Below are 17,924 nucleotides of genomic sequence, written 5' to 3'. Positions count from 1 at the left end.
GACCTAATTTCCCAGGGTAAAGCATTCCACCATCTAGGAGCAAGACTGGAGAAAGCCCTGCCTCCCCATTTAGCTCTTCGGACTCGAGGGACTGATAGAAAAAGCTTCTTGGAAGAACGGAGGTTTCTAGAAGAGCATATGGAACCAACAGTTCTTTTAATCCTCCCATCTCTTTTCTGGTCAAAGCCCCATAAATCAGACAGAGAACCTTAAAGGAAATCCTAGCTTCAGTCGGAAGCCAGTGCAAGGATTTCCTAGCGACAGTGGCTGATGACCTCCTAGGCATGTCCAGCAAAATCTTAGCCGCGGCATTCTGCACAGTTTGTAGTCGCTGTAAAAAGCACTTATTTATTCCTGCATATAAGGCATTGCAGTAATCAAGCCGCGAGGCTATTAATGCAACCACAATTTGCTTCCGGGCTTGCAGGGATAAATAGTGCTTAATCTTCCGCAGGATCTTGATAATGCCCCAACAAGTGGAGATTGTCCTATTCACTTGTTGTCTCATCGCAAGGGCCGGGTCAATCATGACCCCCAGATTTCGGGCCAAAAGCGTGGGTACAGGGCAAGTCCCCAGAGAAGAAGGCCACCATTCCGAGGACCAGATGTCATCCTTCCCGCCGAACACTAGGATCTCTGTCTTCTCGCCATTCAGCCTCAATGAATTGTCAATCATCCATTGGGCAACTGCCTCCATACAGTGTCTAAAATTGGAGGCAGAAGAGCTGACAGATTGGGCGAGAGACAGCAGGATCTGGGTGTCATCGGCGTAGGAAACTACCTCCATCCCAAACGATCTAATAAGCCTGGCCAGTGGGGTCACATAGATGTTAAAAAGGGTCGGGCTTAACGCCGACCCCTGTGGGACCCCACACTGCACCGGCTTGGATGGAGATAGGAACTCCCCCAACTTCACTCTCTGTTCCCTCTGGTCAAGGAAAGAGGCCAGCAGACTAAGGGCTGGCCCCTCCACCCCTATCTCCCTCAGCCGAGATAACACCAAGGGAGACAGGCTATCAAAAGCAGCCGTAAGATCTAACAGGATAAGGAGGGTGCTCGTGCCCTTATCTACGGTAGTGCTGATGTTACCAAGCACTATGGTAAGGGCCGGTCCCGTGCTATGGCCCCTCCGAAATCCGTGCTGCGAATGATCCAAAAGACCAGAGGATTCCAGAAAGGATGCAAGATGCTGGTTAAGATGGGTTTCCAGCATCTTTGCAGGAGCTGGGAGCTGCGAAATGGGGCGAAAGTTTTTAAGAACCTCCGGGTCCAGGGTAGGCTTTTTCAAGAGGGGTTTAACCACCGCTCTCTTCCACTGAGAGGGAAAGATGCCATCCCGCATTGCCCTGTTCATAATCTCCAGTAGAGGGGGCAGGAGAGTATCCTTACACTGTTTGAGAAGTTTAAGAGGGCAAGGGTCAAGAGGAGACCCCGATCTAGTCTTAGTCAAGAGGACATCCAGTTCCGGTAGGGAAAGGGGGGGGAAACTAGACAAGCAAGCCAGAGCAGAAGGTCCAGTAGCTATTAAAGAGGGAATAACTTGAGAGGAGGAGGGAGTTATTAAAGCCCTTTGTGATTCTAAGGCCGAGACAATCTCAACATTTTTTGTGTGAAAATACAGGGCAATATCATCACAAAGCTGCTGAGTGCAAGTGACGGGGTCCGGAGTCTGCAGGGTAATCAGCGAGTCCAAGATCTGAAACAGCTCTTTCGGCGAAGTAAGAGCGGTAGGTAGTAAGACTCGAGAAATACTCCTGCTTTGCTCTCATGACCTCAGCCTTATAACCCCTCAACTAAATGTTATGGGTTTCCCTATCCTGTAAATCCCAGCTGGCCCTCCAAAGTCGTTCCTGCTTCCTACAACCCTTTCTTAGAAGTCTTAATGACTCCGAGAACCAGGGGGCCGATGGTATTTTTCTGGCAGAATAGCGTAGGGAGGCAGGTGCAAGTTCATCCACAGCTAATGTAATGGCGCTTTCCAACTTACATACCACTGAACACACATCCTCGTCCATAGAGATGGCCGTAATGGGAATTAGGGGAGCCAGCGAGTCATTGGTTATCCTCTTAAAATTGCGTCTAGATTCCATTTTACTAGGGCCCTTCGGAATGTTGTTTATAGAAGTAACCTCCAGTTTCAAGGGGACTGCAAAATGATCCGACCAGGTGAGCGGGATAGGGGCACGACAGTCAACCGACTATCATTCGAGAAAACTCCATCCAGTGTATGACCCGCCTGGTGGGTAGAGCCCTTAAATAACTGCTGCAGGCCGCAAGCAGATAGAGTATCAAGGAGAGAGAGGGTTTCACTCGCCTCTAGGTTTTCTAAATGGAAGTTCATATCTCCTAATACCGTTACATGCTCACTACCAAAATATGGTTCTAAGATACTGAGCAGGTGCTGTCCAGAATCTGCTCTAGGCCCATGAGGTCTGTATATAAGAATGCCCGTGAATGGAATAGCATATGATGCATTAATCGAAAGTACTCGAGGTACTCCTTGATCTTTCCGCGGCCTAGACACGGTCCACCATAGTATTCTGGTGGATCGTTTAGAAGGCTGCAGAATGCAGGGGACGGCCCTGAGTATTTTGAAATCTTTCCTTGCCGATAGGGTTCAGGTGGTGGCCCTGGGAGATTTTGAATCTAGACCTTTCAAACTCCCAGGGGGGGGGGGGGTCCCACAGGGCTCCTCCCTTAGCCCCACCCTATTTAATATTTGTCTCTTCCCTCGCCCCGGTGATTCGGTCATTTGGATTTGAATTAACATCTTACGCAGATGATACGCAGATTGTGGTATCTCTGCTCCCGGGGAGAGAAGAAGGAATAGCCGCCAGGTTCCAGGACTGCATGATTGCGGTGAGCTCGTGGGTGGCAGGTAACTGCCTAAAATTGAATTCCTCTAAAACCGAGGTTCTACTCTTTGGTGCTGAAGTTAGTTTCTGGAGCCCTAAATGGTGGCCCGACGATATGGGAGGCCCCCCCCCCATCCCGGCAACGAAGGTAAAGAACCTGGGAGTTCTTATTGACAGCCAACTATCCTTCAAACCTCAAGTCAATGCATTAACCTCCTCCATTTACTGGATTATGAAAACTATTAGGAAGGTTCTCCCCTTCCTATCAGACAGTAGCAGGAAAACGGTGGTGACAGCACTTATGCTGTCCCGCCTTGATTACTGCAATAGTCTTTTCCTGGAAGCCCAGCAGGGGCTGCTTAATAAACTGCAGGTGCTGCAAAACGCGGCTGTTCGACTGGATATTCTAAGGTAAGGAATCTAACACTAACTACTGTTTCTTATAGATATATCGTTACCGAAGGTAAGTAACTTGTGCATTAACACCAGTTGCTTCATGCAAGCACACAGTTAACTGATTGCCTCCGCATTTAAACCTTCTTTTCACAATTTTATTTTAGGATCAGTTTTATATAACGCCAACATCACCCGAAGATACAGGAGCGCTTTATATTGCCACTAATTAATACACAATATATTGCCTTTCTCAAAAAACAAGCCATAACACTTTCACAGAGTTTCTTTAACTTGTAGTGCACAACCAGGCTAAAACGTACCCCAAAAAAATCAAACTTATTATTACACATAGGTGCAACCTATTACATTTGCCAATGCTTTTTCTATGTCTCCTTTTTAGGTCTTGCATAGGCAGGGCATGCGCTGCGTCTACGAAGCATCAAGTAATCAGTATTACTAAAACTCCACCCATTGCATTTCTCTGTTTAGTCACTTACCATTGGTGAAATCTGGCATTACTCTTCTGAACTCGCTCTTTGTTGGCTAGTGGTCTGACATGTCATTTCCGTTTTCTTCCGTTTCTGGAGGAAGCTGCATCGATCAACTACTGATTACTTGCGCTGCAGGGCGGCATCTTTTAATGTAGGCACTACTTTATTGTTTTTTTTTTCATTGTGCCTGGTTCGCGCCCCTCGCTCCTTGTTGTTCTCTGTAGGCTGAGGTCCTCCAGCCTGTACAAGGAGCCGCGCCGTCTCTGCTGCTCCAGCTGCCTACTCTTGCACTTTGACTCGCACTCCTTGTCTGACTTTTGCTCGTTGCACATACAGTCTGCATCTAGGAAGCGGCGGTGGATCATTGTGGGAGACCTGGAGGTCCCTCCTGGTGCTCGCGGCAGGGGCAGTCGTGAGTGGGGCAGCCGCACATGGCCATGGACTCCCGGGTCGACCGGCCTTCTGACTGCTGTGCATTAATTGGGGTAGAGTTTGAAATCTTGCTGGGCATTGTGTTTCTTTAAGACTTTTTTTCTGATGAGGCTTGTTGCATTTATTCTTATATCTCCACATTTCCCGTGCATGCGTAAGTACCTCATCTAGCCCTGTTTTTACGTCAGTTTGGACCTTGTAGTTTTGTCTTTCTGACTTGAGTAACAGGATATGAATCAGATTGCAGGGCTTGGTGAGCTTCCCACGCCTGACATGGGACAGTCTGGTTGCCCCAGTATTGGAACTTTCATAGATTCCCATGCTTTTGTATCATTCCCTGTCGTCGGAATGGCAGTCTCGGTAACAAAAATAACATAGCAGTAGGTACAAAAGAGAAAGAAAAAGGCCTAGGCCTCATTCCCTTTTGTAGCACATCCTCCTCTTTGTGTAAAAGAGACCAAACTAGGCTTCAGCCAATCACAAGAGCCTCACCCATTAGACCCTCCTGAAGGAACCTCAGGGCCTCAGATTTTCTACTGCACGTTGTGCTAGGGAGTCTCCTTTAAGCTCTGCTAAACAACTACTCTTCAGAAGTTTTCTTCAGGTTTTTTCTTCAGGTTTTTCTTCAGATAGTTAGCTGATCCTTCCAGGATGTCAGACAAGGAAAAGAAGGCCCTTTTCAAGCCATGTTCCACCTGTGGCAAGAAAAGACTATTCATTGAGGATAAGCATAAAAACTGCATCTATTACCTCTATCCTTATCACAAGGCTGCGGACTGTAAGATCTGCCGCACCTTTTCAACCAAGACCCTTCGGGACCGTGAGGGTGGGCTTCTGACATGGCTCCAGAAGTTGAAGTCCAGGAAGGATACTGTCTACAGTAACAGTGAGGACTCTGCATCTGCGTCTTCAACAAGAAGGTCAGTCAAAAGGGGTAGGGGTTCCCCTTCTTCTGTGGAGCATCCTTCTAAGGCCTCAAAAAAGACCCCCAGAGAGTCTGAGAGCCAGGGTCCAGGCGAATCTCCTCACCATGGTCAAAAGGAGAGTGTAGGACCATCTACGCCTTCTAAGGTTTTAATGATTGATCCAGCCTTCAAGAAACCCTCTTCCCAATCTTCTGGCAAGTCTGACAGAAGTTCCAAGTCATCGACGATGAAGGCGTCGTCGACGGAGGCTCTGTCGACGAAGAAAAATAAGTCTAAACTGGAACTGGGTCCGTCGACGGGACAATCTACGATGACTGGATCGTTGACGAGAATGGAATCGTCGCCGACAGCTGCAATAGGGTCGACTAGGTAGTCGCCGACGACTGCATCGTCGACGAGGATGTCGACGATGGCAGCGGTGTTGACGACGAGGGCGACGTCGAAGAGTTAGTCGCAGTGGCGTAGACGAGGGCCTCGACAACATTGACGACGGCTGGGATGTCGACAGTCTCGTCGTCGTCGACGCCTATCTTGTCGTCGAGTGTTCTTGGGTCGACGATGCATATTCCGTCGACGAAGCCGACGACGGCTGCATTTTCAGTACCATCGATTTTGCCATCGCAGAAGAGAATTACTATTTCAATGACCAGAATTACACCGGACATGACATCTCCCAGGAGGGTAACCCCCATGCCACCAGCTTTGCTGTTTGATGAGGATGAGTCAGAATGTGATGATCAGGACTCTTATGGCTACGCTGACAGTCCTCAACTTCTGGTCAAGTGCCAGGAGACTGATTCTGAAGGAAGGTATGACCAAGAAGGTGGTTATCATTGTGAGAAGTTGGCCTGATATATAGTGCTCACTATTCTAGTGATCACTTTGTATCATACCAAACAACCCTTATTGATGATTGGTTGTAAGTCAACCTGATAGACAAGCTATCCTAGTAGCATGGATACATGCAGTCTTTAGGCTAAACTCTAGAGGGCGTGTTAAGCCAGCTGTTTTACCATCACATTTACCCCTTGAACACCAAGTGAAAGGACACCACACAAGTTGTTATGAAAATAAAGTATATTTATTTATAACAGTACTACCCTGAACTCTTTGAGTCAGGGAGCTGAGCACAACACAAAACCCTTAAAGAAATACTGAAAGTCGCACAATTTACACAAATGCCCGAGGGGCACGAAAAACCATATGCTACAAAAGTGGAATGCGAAATTACTAGCAGGTAAGTACTACTCTCATAGACTTTAGAAACGCTGGGCCTACAATGCTGAACCCTTAGATTAAAAGCAGGAGGCTTAGGGACGTCGTGTGCAGAGTGGGAACTCTCACGCGTAATGCGGGACAAAGTCTATGGATACTAGTAAAAGCAAAAGTTAGTGTTCTCGGGCGAACCCGACTAGGTAGGTCAAAAACGAAAGTGGATCTAGACACTTAGAGAGTTGCTCTACGCTGGAGCACCGGGGTACTCGGTTTACCTAGCCCAGGGGCTGCGGCTGCATAGGCTTCAAGTGTCGTCGGGTTTCTTCGTTGACGAACCAGGAGCCTGAAGTGGAAGTTGCTGGCAGGCGACCAGTGAAGATGTTCCGGGCCGATCCAAGGACTGGATCAGCTGAAGGATACCTGTAAGCAGAGGGGACCAAGTTCTGAATCACTAGCCAGTGATTAGGTGGGCACCAGGATGGCACCGGACGAGGTCACTCAGCCAGGTGAAGAGGTGACACTGGATTCTGCTGCTGCACGGACCAGGGCGCTGATGTCGACCAGGCTGGAGGTCTGCGAGCTGTCCCACGTCGGATGTCTGCTGCTGGCGATGCTGGATCCGTTGAAGGAGGCAACAAGCCTTGGCTCAGGCAAGTCCACGTGGAGACACAAAATGGCGTCTGGGGTGGACCAGGAGGGTCCGAGGAAGTTCCCCTCCAAGAGGAGACAAGGGCCAGTCTAGAGGAGCTAGACCAGCGGTGAAACAAACGTAGGACGTCGTCTGGAGGGTCACTAGCCAACGGGCAAGTGACCGGACAACGTGGCAAGCAACACAGAAGCAAAAGGGCCCCACGCAGATCTGGTGGATGCTGGGGGGCTGGGCTTTGGTGCTCGTGCTGCTTGGGGTTGGGGCTTCTCTTACCCCAGTGCACCCACTCGAGTGTCCCTCGGTGGTCGTGCTGGTTCTGATGATCGCCGGGTCCTCTGGTCTCGTCGCACCTACGATTCTCAGCTGTGCTCTAGAGGCAGGTTGAGGTCAGAGAGGGCAGGGAGTCCGGGTCTCGTCGAGCTGGGCAGTCTGGTTCCGGAGGAAGGACGTTTCAGCAAACCGCAAGATACTTAGGTGGTGCCTGCTGCTGCAGGGTGACTACTCCTTAGTCACAAGGGAGAAATCTTGAGAAGAAGTCTTGAGTTCCTTTCGTGGAAAGTAGTTTCAGGATTCAAAGATGATCTAATCTAGAAGGGGGCCTGCTCCTACCTTTATCCTGAGAAAGGGGGCTGGCACGCGACTAAGTCCTGCCCTATGGGTGGGACTAGGAGGGGGGTGGTTACACCCCTCTCCTTTGTCCGGTCTCTCCCCAGCTCAGGGGCTGGTGTGCCCCAGGAACTGGTTTGAGCCGGCATATGCACAATGAGCACCGGGGTGCCACTTGCAGTCACCTTCCTTTCAGCCCTGCCGACCTGGGATACACAAAATCCTGTCTGGGATGGTGCTAGCACCGCCCCTGACAGGAAACCCTTTGTCCAGGCCTCCGTTTGCTGGAAGGACTCCCAGCAGCAGGAGGGCAGACTGGTGTCTCGGTGGCAGCATCCTATTTGTGGAGCTGAGGCTGTGTTTAACTTTAACCGGGGATACAGCTACCAACATGTCTTCTCCCTCTAGAGGGGTGGAATGCTACCCCCGTCGCCAGAACTGGCGAGGGGGTAGTATTCCAAAGCGTATGACACCTTACACGACATGTTTAGATAATGTCAGACCAAAGTTACCATAACCGCGAGGATTATAAGGCACTAGAGTATATGGTCTGACGCTATCATGGAAAAGGCTAAGGGGTAGATCCCGAAGGCCGCAGACAGGCTCAGCTCATGCCAGAGCACTATCTCACACGATTCCAAGCACTCTGCCTCCAGGATTGTTAAGGCCTGCCATAGGAGTGACTGATAGGAGATCTGTGTGCCCATTTTAGGTTTAGATATAGGTATACTATATCTAAAGCAAAGGGTGATTACACCACCTTACCCCAGCTGTCAAGCAGCCAGTTGTGTCTGTTTAGTTAGTCAGGCCAGGGGTGGCATAATACATGCTGCAGCCCCTGGGAGACTTCTGGGTGCATCTCTGCCCTGGGTACAGGGACTTGGAGAGGGCCCAGTGCCAATTCAGTACCTGGGTACAATTTGGAATAGAGAGAACAGCTAGGCTGTGGGTCTGATTCGCAGGCCCACAGCCAGGGAAAGTCGTAAACCAGTGAAGCAAAAAGCAAAAATCTGGGTGATCATAGGATTGCAGACCCTACTCTCCTACAATCATCATTCTGCCCAACCACAGCAACATTCAGGTCAAGAAATGGTTTCGGTACCATCTTCTTTCCTGCAGGACCTGCACAGGATGCTGCAGGATTACAAATCTAAAGCTGCAGGGCCTGCTCTGTCTCCAGTTCCGCAATCCATGCCTATCCCGGCGCTTGCCTCAACGGCTGTTACTGAAATACCAGCTCAGGTGTCTCCTCAGCCACAGGCATCGATTCCACAAGAGCCTTCCAGACCAGCAGACACCCATGATTATTCCTCGGATGAGGATCATAATTCGGATGATGGAGCTGATCAAGCTTCTGAATGGGATGAATACATCATTCCGGACCCTCCATCTCCATGTCCGGATCCGGTGGAAACCCCGCCAGCAGATTTAGTAGGATTTCATCAGCTGATGGAAAGAGCGACTGGCAGATTCAAGTTGGCGATGCCTGCGGTGGCCTCTGAATGTTTTTTGTATGATTTCAAGGAACCTTATAGGAAGAGGACAAGGTCCATTCCAATAGTGCAACATCTGTGGGATGAAGGCCTTAAGGCAATAAAAAATCCAGCAACGGTGGTCCCTGTACTACTGCGTCTAGATAAAAAGTACAAAGCGCCTGATGATGGTCCAGCTGCCTTGACGGGCCACCCAAGACCGGACTCAGTAATTTCTCAAGCGGCACAGAGAAAATTCCGCAACCCCTCTGCTACTTTAACAACTGCTCCAGACAAGGAAGGAAGGAGATTGGACAATGCCGGGAAGAGATTCTCTTCAATGGTGAGTCTTCTGGTGCGGGCAGCTAATGCCCTAGCAATATTGGGCAGATACGACCGCCAGCTATGGTGTGATGTCGCACCGTTCCTGGATCAGCTCCCTCCAGAATCAAAAGTAGAAACAAAAAAGGTCTTACAAGAAGGGGGGGGCGACATCAATGGAAGTCATTGACTGTGCCATGGACATTGCCATGACGGCGTTTCGTTCTTAGGCTGGAGCTGCAGTCCTTCGTCGCCAGGGGTGGCTGAAGGCGACCTGGTTTCGACCCGAGATCCAAAATAAGATCCTGGATCTTCCTTTTGATGGAGAAGCACTATTCGGGAAATTGATTGACGACACTCTTCAAGACATCAAAAACGACACTGAGACCGCCAGATCTTTGGGTACGCTTCAGTACCGCAAAACTCCTTTTAGAGGGTCCAGAGGCAAAAGTACAAACTACAGAGGATCTTACCAACAACAGAGATACTCATCCTACGGCTCAGGTTCGCAACAATACCGCCAGCCTTATCAACAAAGGCAGGGCCAATCCTCCAATTACTCCAGGCCTAACAGAGGAAAGCAGGCTCACTAGGGACGTGATACGTCCAAGCGACAATTGCGGCCTTCTGGCTCTTCCTACTGTACCCTCCTCCAGGAAGTCATCAGTGGGAGGCAGGGTATCCCAATACCTTCAAAATTGGTCCAAGATAACATTGGACCGTTGGGTGCTCAACATCATTCTAAAGGGCCATACCTTAGAATTCACACAAATTCCACCACCCAAGCCCCCTGCAGCCATTCCATCAAAACACTTGCGTCTTCTGCGGCTCGAAGTTAATCAAATGCTCCTGAAGGGGGCTATAGAGCCGGTTCCCTCCGACCAAAAAGGACAGGGATTCTATTCCAGGTTCTTCCTGGTAAGGAAGACGCTAGAGAAATGGCGCCCCATTTTAGATCTCATTGAGCTCAACACCTATCTCATCTCACTGTCTTTCCGGATGGTCTCTCTTCAAGACATCCTGCAGCTGATCAATCCGGGGCCACGCTCGATCTCGAAGATGCGTACTTTCATGTACCGATTCACCCAGCACACAGAAGGTTTCTACGATTTACGGTAGCCAAGAGCCACTTTCAATTCAAGGTTTTACCCTTAGGTCTTCGCTCAGCCCCGAGGATCTTCACGAAGGTGCTGGCGCCAGTAGCGGCATTCCTGCGAAGGAATAATTTTCAAGTCTTCCCTTACCTGAACGACTGGTTGCTGAAGTCCTCGTCCAGGGGAGCAGCGCGGGACGCTGTTCAGACATGTACAAACCTGTTTCAAAATCTAGGACTCACTTTAAACAAAGACAAATCATCTCTGGTCCCATCCAGGAAGGCACGTTTCCTGGGAACCATCCTGACCTCAAAACTCTCAAAAGCTTTTCCAACCCAAGAAAGGCGGGAAAAACTGCAGACCATGGCTCTGGACTTACGAAAAAGAAGGTGTCTTTCAGTACGCTGCTACAAATCTCTGCTGGGGGTAATTTCGTCATGTATACCTTTGATTCCTCACTGCAGACTGCGAATGCGTCCTCTTCAGGAGCAACTGGACATGCAATGGAAACAGATTCATGGATCATTCGACGACAAGGTGACCGTCACTCCGACAATGAAAAGAGCGGCCCTGTGGTGGACAGACCAGAGAAACTTGTCCCAAGGTCTATCCTTCATAAGCGATCCGTCTCCTCAAGTAGTGACAACGGATGCGTCGTTGGATGATTGGGGAGCGGTGATGCAAGACCTGCATGTCAGTGGCCATTTGTCTCCTCAAGGTCATCGGCTCCACATCAATCTCTTGGAGCTAAGAGCAATAAAACTGTCTCTACAAGCCTTTCTCCCTCGCCTAAGAGGTTCGCAAGTTCTCATCAGGACGGACAACACCACGGCCATGCATTACGTGAACAAGGACGGAGTAACCAGGTCTCTCCCATTGTCGCAGGAAACTCAAGAGATCTGGGAATGGGCGATCCTTCGAGGGATGTCGCTGCAGGCAGAACACTTGCCAGGAATTCTAAACGAGAATGCAGACAGACTGAGCAGGTTATCCTCAGTCAGTCACGAGTGGGAGCCAAACCAGCGAGTTCTGGAAGAGGTCTTCCGCCAGTGGGGCAGACCTGCAATAGATCTCTTTGCCACGCCGACCAACAAGAAATGCCGGTCTTATGCAAGCAGGCTTCACCACAGAGGATCATTGGGGAATGCGCTTTCGATAGCCTGGTCTAGGACATTTGTCTACGCCTTTCCCCCCATCCCACTAATCCCGAGGCTTATCAGGAAGATCAAAGCAGAGCTCTGTCCAGTGTTTCCCACAGACCTTTTGTTGACTCCTTCCAGGTGGAGTTTTGTCGCGCCAAGTAGTCCGCTCCTCTGAGGTGAGTGACCCAGTTGATCCATCCTTTGAAGGTAGTTTTGATAGTGGCATGTAACTAGGTAAAAGTTTAACGTCAGAGCAGTTATGTAGAGTAAGGTAGGACAAATGTAGGTAAAAGGTCGTGCAGCTTCCTAGGCCTATATTGGGATACATTGCGGCTCATAACACCTTATTTAGCCACCTTTCTGCAGATCTACATATTTGGGCTGGAGAAAGCAGTAAGCAATAGTTATAGGGTTGGAATGCACTTTGGAGTCTGTACAAACCTACTAACTTGCATGTTTTAAGTGTTTTCACCAGCTCTTCTCTAATGTTTTCCCATACTGAGAGAGGTTGGAAGTTTGCTCCTAACAAGATCAGAAGTAAATCTTCCAGGGTTTGGAAAAAAGTGGTTGGAGGGGAAGTGAACTTGTAAACGCTCTACATTCTAGGAGTACGATTTCCTGGTCTATTTCCGTGAATTCATGAAATACGTAAATCTGCACTAATGCGAAGACATGGAACATGGGTGTACTTTTGTGATTTTCTTTAGGAATTTAGCCCCAATTAGGTCTAGCATCAACCGAAACCTTTTGTTTTTATTAAAATTCTCTCTATCCATCTGTCAGCTGGCTTCAATCTGAGTGATAGCATTCTGCTTTTTTACAAGGAGCATATCGACACACACAATAATTTTGTTCAGTGCCATGAACTACTGTGGCAATGTCTGCTTTTTGAGACTAAAACATACTTTAGTTTTTGCCACTGTTTGTTACAGTGGTGAGGGCACGACAGCTCTTACAACAATAAAGTTTTACGAAAGCCATGTCATAAGTCACGCATTGACAAAACCAAAAGACTAACTACCAATGTCGGACCTATTTGGCTATGCCGGTGCTTGTTTATTTCCATGTTTCCCATAAGGTTGTTGAAATTGATTACACAGCTTTTCCATTCTGAATATTGTTGGGGAAATACTAGCATGCATCAACACATTTTAATAAATGATGCTTTTGAAAAATGTTACCTAAAATTTCACAGAAGTTTTGCAAAACAATTGTTTGCCTAAATGCATTTTTTTGTGAAAATTTTATTTTGAAACCACAGAATCATCAATTTTGCTTCCATGCTGCTTTACATATTTACATCTAATCAGAGAGCATTCTAGGAGTAGTATACGTAGCCTCATATTGGTGATCTTTGGAAACGTGTGTACACATTTTATTTTACTGGAACTATTGTCAGTAGTTCAGTCCGAGCTTACAACATTTATTTAGAGCACTCACCCTAATAATAAAGGCTTTGCATTAATCAGCCATAAATACAAATTTGACCAGCATTAACATATGGACAAGTATTACCTCAGCTGCAAAAAATTCCATTCTCTGCTGCATAATGTGGTACTGTAACCTGGCAGCCAAAGGGTTTGTGCTGCAAGGGGTTAAAGCTACATGTCCCAAGGACAAAATAGACATATAAACGTATTGTCCTTGACCCAAAACAATATATCCTTGGTGTCCTGCCATAGGAATTACACACACCTGATGCTGTGAAGTTTTGTTATGCATTTTTTATATTTAAAGTAAAATAGTAATGTTTATTTTTCTAGATGTGCAGAAGACTATTGTTGGTCAGTGCATCGGTGGAGTTGTTTATGCACTGTTTTCTGGACAACCATTAGTTGTACTTTTAACTACAGCCCCGCTGGCTTTATATATTAATCGTAAGTTCTGAAACTCATTTTTTTTCTTTAATTTTGACAGCACTACATTTCAGTGAATATGATTATCTATGAAAGTTGAAATTTTAAGTGTTGTTTTCTTATGAATCTTATTTGCTTTTGCTTTGCGGATTTGTAACGCAATTAGGGTTAAAGGTTGCTAAGTGCCTTGCATGTGCCTTCTGTCTAATAAAGCATATCGTGTAGAGTAAAAGTAAGTGAAACTGTTACCAATATTAACACGATCTTGTGCCAGTAATGTATTTGAGATTTAAAATCGTTTAGCAATTTCTAGCTCCAGTGTGAGTTCAAATAATGTGTATTGAGGCCACATAATATTTATTTTCCTGACATAGTTCATAATTCAATGTTCAGTTTACAGATTCTGTGCGTTATTTTTATGGTTTGTATCTGTTATTTATAAGGCGATATTAGGCCATGCGCTTCAGTGTTCTTTCCAAGTGGGTGACTGATTTGCTTTGCATTGGAAATGGCAATAAGGGTAGTTGGGTTGCAAGACTAGACAATAAAGGCCATAAAATAACTACTGCTTTGGATGAATTGAGTATACGAGGACTGAGGCCTATACATTGCATCTGTGCTTTTGGATAATCTGATATCTTTGTCAGAATGAGCGGTTCATAAGAGTTGATATATAATCATATATAATGGTAGTCTATCAGATGGATAATTTTGCTCCTGAATGCCCATATTATTTTGTCTTTTTGTATATTTAGAGTTGTTATAACATCAGACATGCAAAACCTCTTCAAAACAGTGTATATGAAGGTAAAAATGCAGCCTAATAGGCTTACATTAAGAATAGAGAAAAAGTGGCCTGACAATATAAGAACATGCAAAGCCCTCCTACACACAATGCATTTGTACTGGCAGGTGCCTCACAAAGCCTTTTATAATGGATGAAAGTTCTTAAATAATATTATTATGGATACATCTGCCAGTGGATTCCTCACCTTGTGAATATCCCCCTGCGTACCAGTGGATTCCTCACCTTGTGAATATCCCCCTGCGTCAGCAACATGCGGAAATTCTTTTGTAGCTCTTCACGCCGACGTGGACGACGTCACAGAACGCACAGCTTCGTGCGCGCGGCTCCGCTGACGTCACTGACTCCATAATAGGACTCCGTCGGCGTGATGACTTCCGTTCCCCTTTTTCTGTGTCGTCGACGCTAACTGTTTTCGAGGGATCCTCTGTAGCTATTGAGTAAGTCTGTTATTGTTTGTTGCTTTCAGCGTTTTCTTGTTTCTTTGCCTCCTGTCAAGATGTCCTCGAAGAAGACCGGATTCAAGCTGTGCGGAGAATGCGGGAAAATGATGTCAATCAATCACGGACCCGCATGAAGATTGCGTATGGTGCCTGTCCTTAGACTATGATGTTCAGGGGTGTCCATGCTGCAAGAAGATGAACCCCAAGGCCCTTCGTGAAAGAGAGGCGAAGCACCTGGTTGCCAAGATGAAGGGTAAAAAGGACAAGAAGAGTTCGAAGTCGAAATCCCCTTCGAGGTCGCCTTCGAGGTCGTCATCGGGGCATGCTTCCAGGTCTACAAAAAAGCAGTCTGCCTACTGCGGAGTGCAAGTCAAAATTATTAACAGAAGTCCTCCACTCTCCATCTTCTGTGGTAGAGCCTATGCTTCCTTTTAATGAATCTTTGACAGAGTCAATCTTGGAGGTGTGGAATAGGCCGCTTACAGCTCCAGCAGTTTCGAAAGCTGTCGCAAGAAGATATAGGGTGGCTCCTGGAGACCCAGACTTTTTATCTTCTCTTCCTTTACCAGAACACTTGGTGGTACAGGCAGCCTGCTCCAAAAAATCTGCAGGTGCTTTCCCTCAGGTGCCTGGAGACAAAGATTCTAAAAAGCAAGACCAAGCAGCAAAGAAAGGTTTTTCTTCAGCGAGCATGGCTCTCAAATCGACGAATGCCACATGCCTCTTGGGGCGTTACATCCATGCTCTGATGTATTCTGTGAAACAGTTGGTCCCTAAGATTCCAGAGGAGGACAGGCAGAATTTTAATGAGGTGCTTGCTGATACTCAAGCAGCTGCTCTGCAAGTCATCCAGAGTGGGTTGGACACGACTGACTCTGTGGCGAGAGTCATGGGGTCTTCTATTGCCAGCAGAAGAGCAGCTTGGCTGAAGTCTTCCGAATTCTCTGCTGATGTCCAGGCTGCCTTAATGGATCTGCCTTTTGATGGCTCGGGCCTTTTTGGGAAAAATGGCTGACGCGTTGGAGAGATTCAAAGATGGCAGAGCAACATCCAGGTCTTTGGGTCTACAGTCCAGAGGTACTGTAGGTAAAAGGTATAGCGGATTTGGAAGGTCCTCCTTTCGAGCCCACAAGCAGTCTCAACAGCAAAATCCGCTGTACAAATCGTACAGGGGCAGACAGAGCTCATCCTCGGACGTCAAGCTTCCTCCTCTTCCCACCCCCCTCCTACCTCAGTAAAGCAGCCCTAGATCCGCCATTCATGCGGGTCCTGTGGTGGGTCGGCTTACCTATTTTCTACGAGATTGGGAATCGGTCACATCGGACCTTTGGGTTCTCAATCTCGTGCAAAATGGGTATGCTCTTCCTTTTCGGGAATTCCCTCCGAATTACCCTCCTTGCCAAGAGTTTTGCTCAGAGGACCACCTGCTACTTCTGCAGGAGAAAGTCCTGGCGTTACTTAGAAAAGGTGCGATAGAGGTGGTTCCAGAGCAGGAAAGGGGTCAGGGAGGCTAATTCCGGTATTTCCTGATCCCCAAGAAGGATGGCAGAGTTCGTCCAATCCTGTACAAATTGGGCTTTTCGATAAATTTGCCCAACACTGACCTGGTGCCCTCCCAACGCAACCTGTTCATAGGTGCTGTACTGGATACAACTGAGTGTCGGGCATTCCCTCCTCCTCAAAGGATTCGCGAAATATAGGAAATGATTCCTTTATTTTACAATGGAGCGGTCGTTCCAGTCCTGAAGGTCCTTCGTCTGCTCGGTCTGATGGCTTCCTACATTCTGCTGGTCAACCATGCACGCTGGCACATGAGGGCACTCCAGTGGTGCCTCCACACACAGTGGTATCAATACAACAGAGATCTCAGGGAGTCTGTAAAGATCACAAGAGAAGCTGCAGCGGATCTGTCTTGGTGGGGCGTGGAAGGCAATGTGTCTCAAGGAAAACCTTTTCAACTGCCTCCGTCGGTGGCCACAGTGATAACGGATGCTTCCACCCTAGGGTGGGGTGCTCATCTGGGGGATCTGGAGATCAAGGGTCTTTGGTCTCCAGAGGAAAGGTTGCTCCACATCAACCTTCTGGAATTGCGGGCGATTCGTTTGGCACTCAAAGATCTGCTTTCATGGTTACCTCGACTTTTTGCTGGTGTTACTCTGTTTTTCTGACTAGTCTTAATAGGATTCTGCTAATCAGGACCCCAGTCACTGTGCTCTCTCCCTAAACTGGACTATGGTAAGGGCTTATGTACCATACTAATTGGCTATTTTTGTACCTTTCTAAGTCCCTAGTATATGGTACTAGGGTACCCACGGAATAGGTACACTAGAGGACTCCATGGGCTGCGGAATGTATTATGCCACCCGTGAGAGACCACTCAAACTGTGACTACAGGTCTGCCATTGCAGCCTGTGTGAGCTGGTGCTAGCACCACTCACCACAGATGTAGGATTCCTTACATCTCAGGTCACTGCACTTAAAACCTATAACTCACCCCTAAGGTAGGCCTTTCAATCCTGAAAGCTTGGTTAGAAGTGTGAGGGTGCCCTGCATGAGCAGGAGACCTACTACAAACCTAGCAATCGATTCCCCAGGCTTTGTAAGTGCAGTGAGCCATTTTATACATATAGTGGATATCAAGTCAATTACGAGATGTCTAACTATATATTGGCTGATCCGAAACCGGTCATGTTTAGTATCAAAACATGTTGGAATCCTTGGATGTAGGATTCCATGTACTGGTGCCACCCTTCCACTGTCCAACTGCAAACTACTGCTGCTGCTGACCGCAGACACAATGTTGCCCTCCTGCTACTGAGCTGAGCTCGAACAGGGGAAGGTAGAACAATGTTTCCTGTCGCAGGGAGGTGCAACCACCTCTCAGACAGGGCTTAGTGTTTTGGGCTGGGGCATTTCGAACACTTAAAGACCGTCACTCACCCCCTGGTCACCAGCAGACTTGACTACGGCAACTCACTCCATGCGAAATAAACAAAAACCTTACCCGCAAGCTGCAGAACAACCAGAACGCCGCCGCAAGACTGGTCCTCAACCTGCCAAGACATTGCCACATCTCCCAGCACCAGCGCACACTCCACTGGCTCCCCTTCAAGATGCTCACACACACAAGGCCCTCCACGACACCGGACCAGCATACCTGAACATCTGACTCAAATTCCCCACGCCCCAAAGCACCCTACGATCAGCCCATCTCTCCTATG

At 47.8% G+C, this 17,924-nt stretch overlaps 1 protein-coding gene across 1 annotated transcript in view; it reads left to right on the top strand.

Moving 5' to 3' along the window:
• SLC4A11 (solute carrier family 4 member 11) overlaps nucleotides 1-17,924 on the top strand; it is a 1,943,806-nt gene that overhangs the window by 1,402,611 nt on the left and 523,271 nt on the right. The window contains exon 12 of the mRNA XM_078678714.1: nucleotides 13,363-13,476. Coding sequence (XP_078534840.1) covers nucleotides 13,363-13,476 — 114 coding nt within the window. The remainder of the gene's footprint in view (nucleotides 1-13,362; nucleotides 13,477-17,924) is intronic.

This window comes from Lissotriton helveticus, chromosome 2_2, assembly GCF_964261635.1.
Source record: "Lissotriton helveticus chromosome 2_2, aLisHel1.1, whole genome shotgun sequence".
NCBI lineage: Eukaryota > Metazoa > Chordata > Amphibia > Caudata > Salamandridae > Lissotriton > Lissotriton helveticus.
The sequence above is the reverse complement of the archived record's forward strand: the minus strand, read 5'-3'. Positions and strand labels throughout refer to the sequence as shown.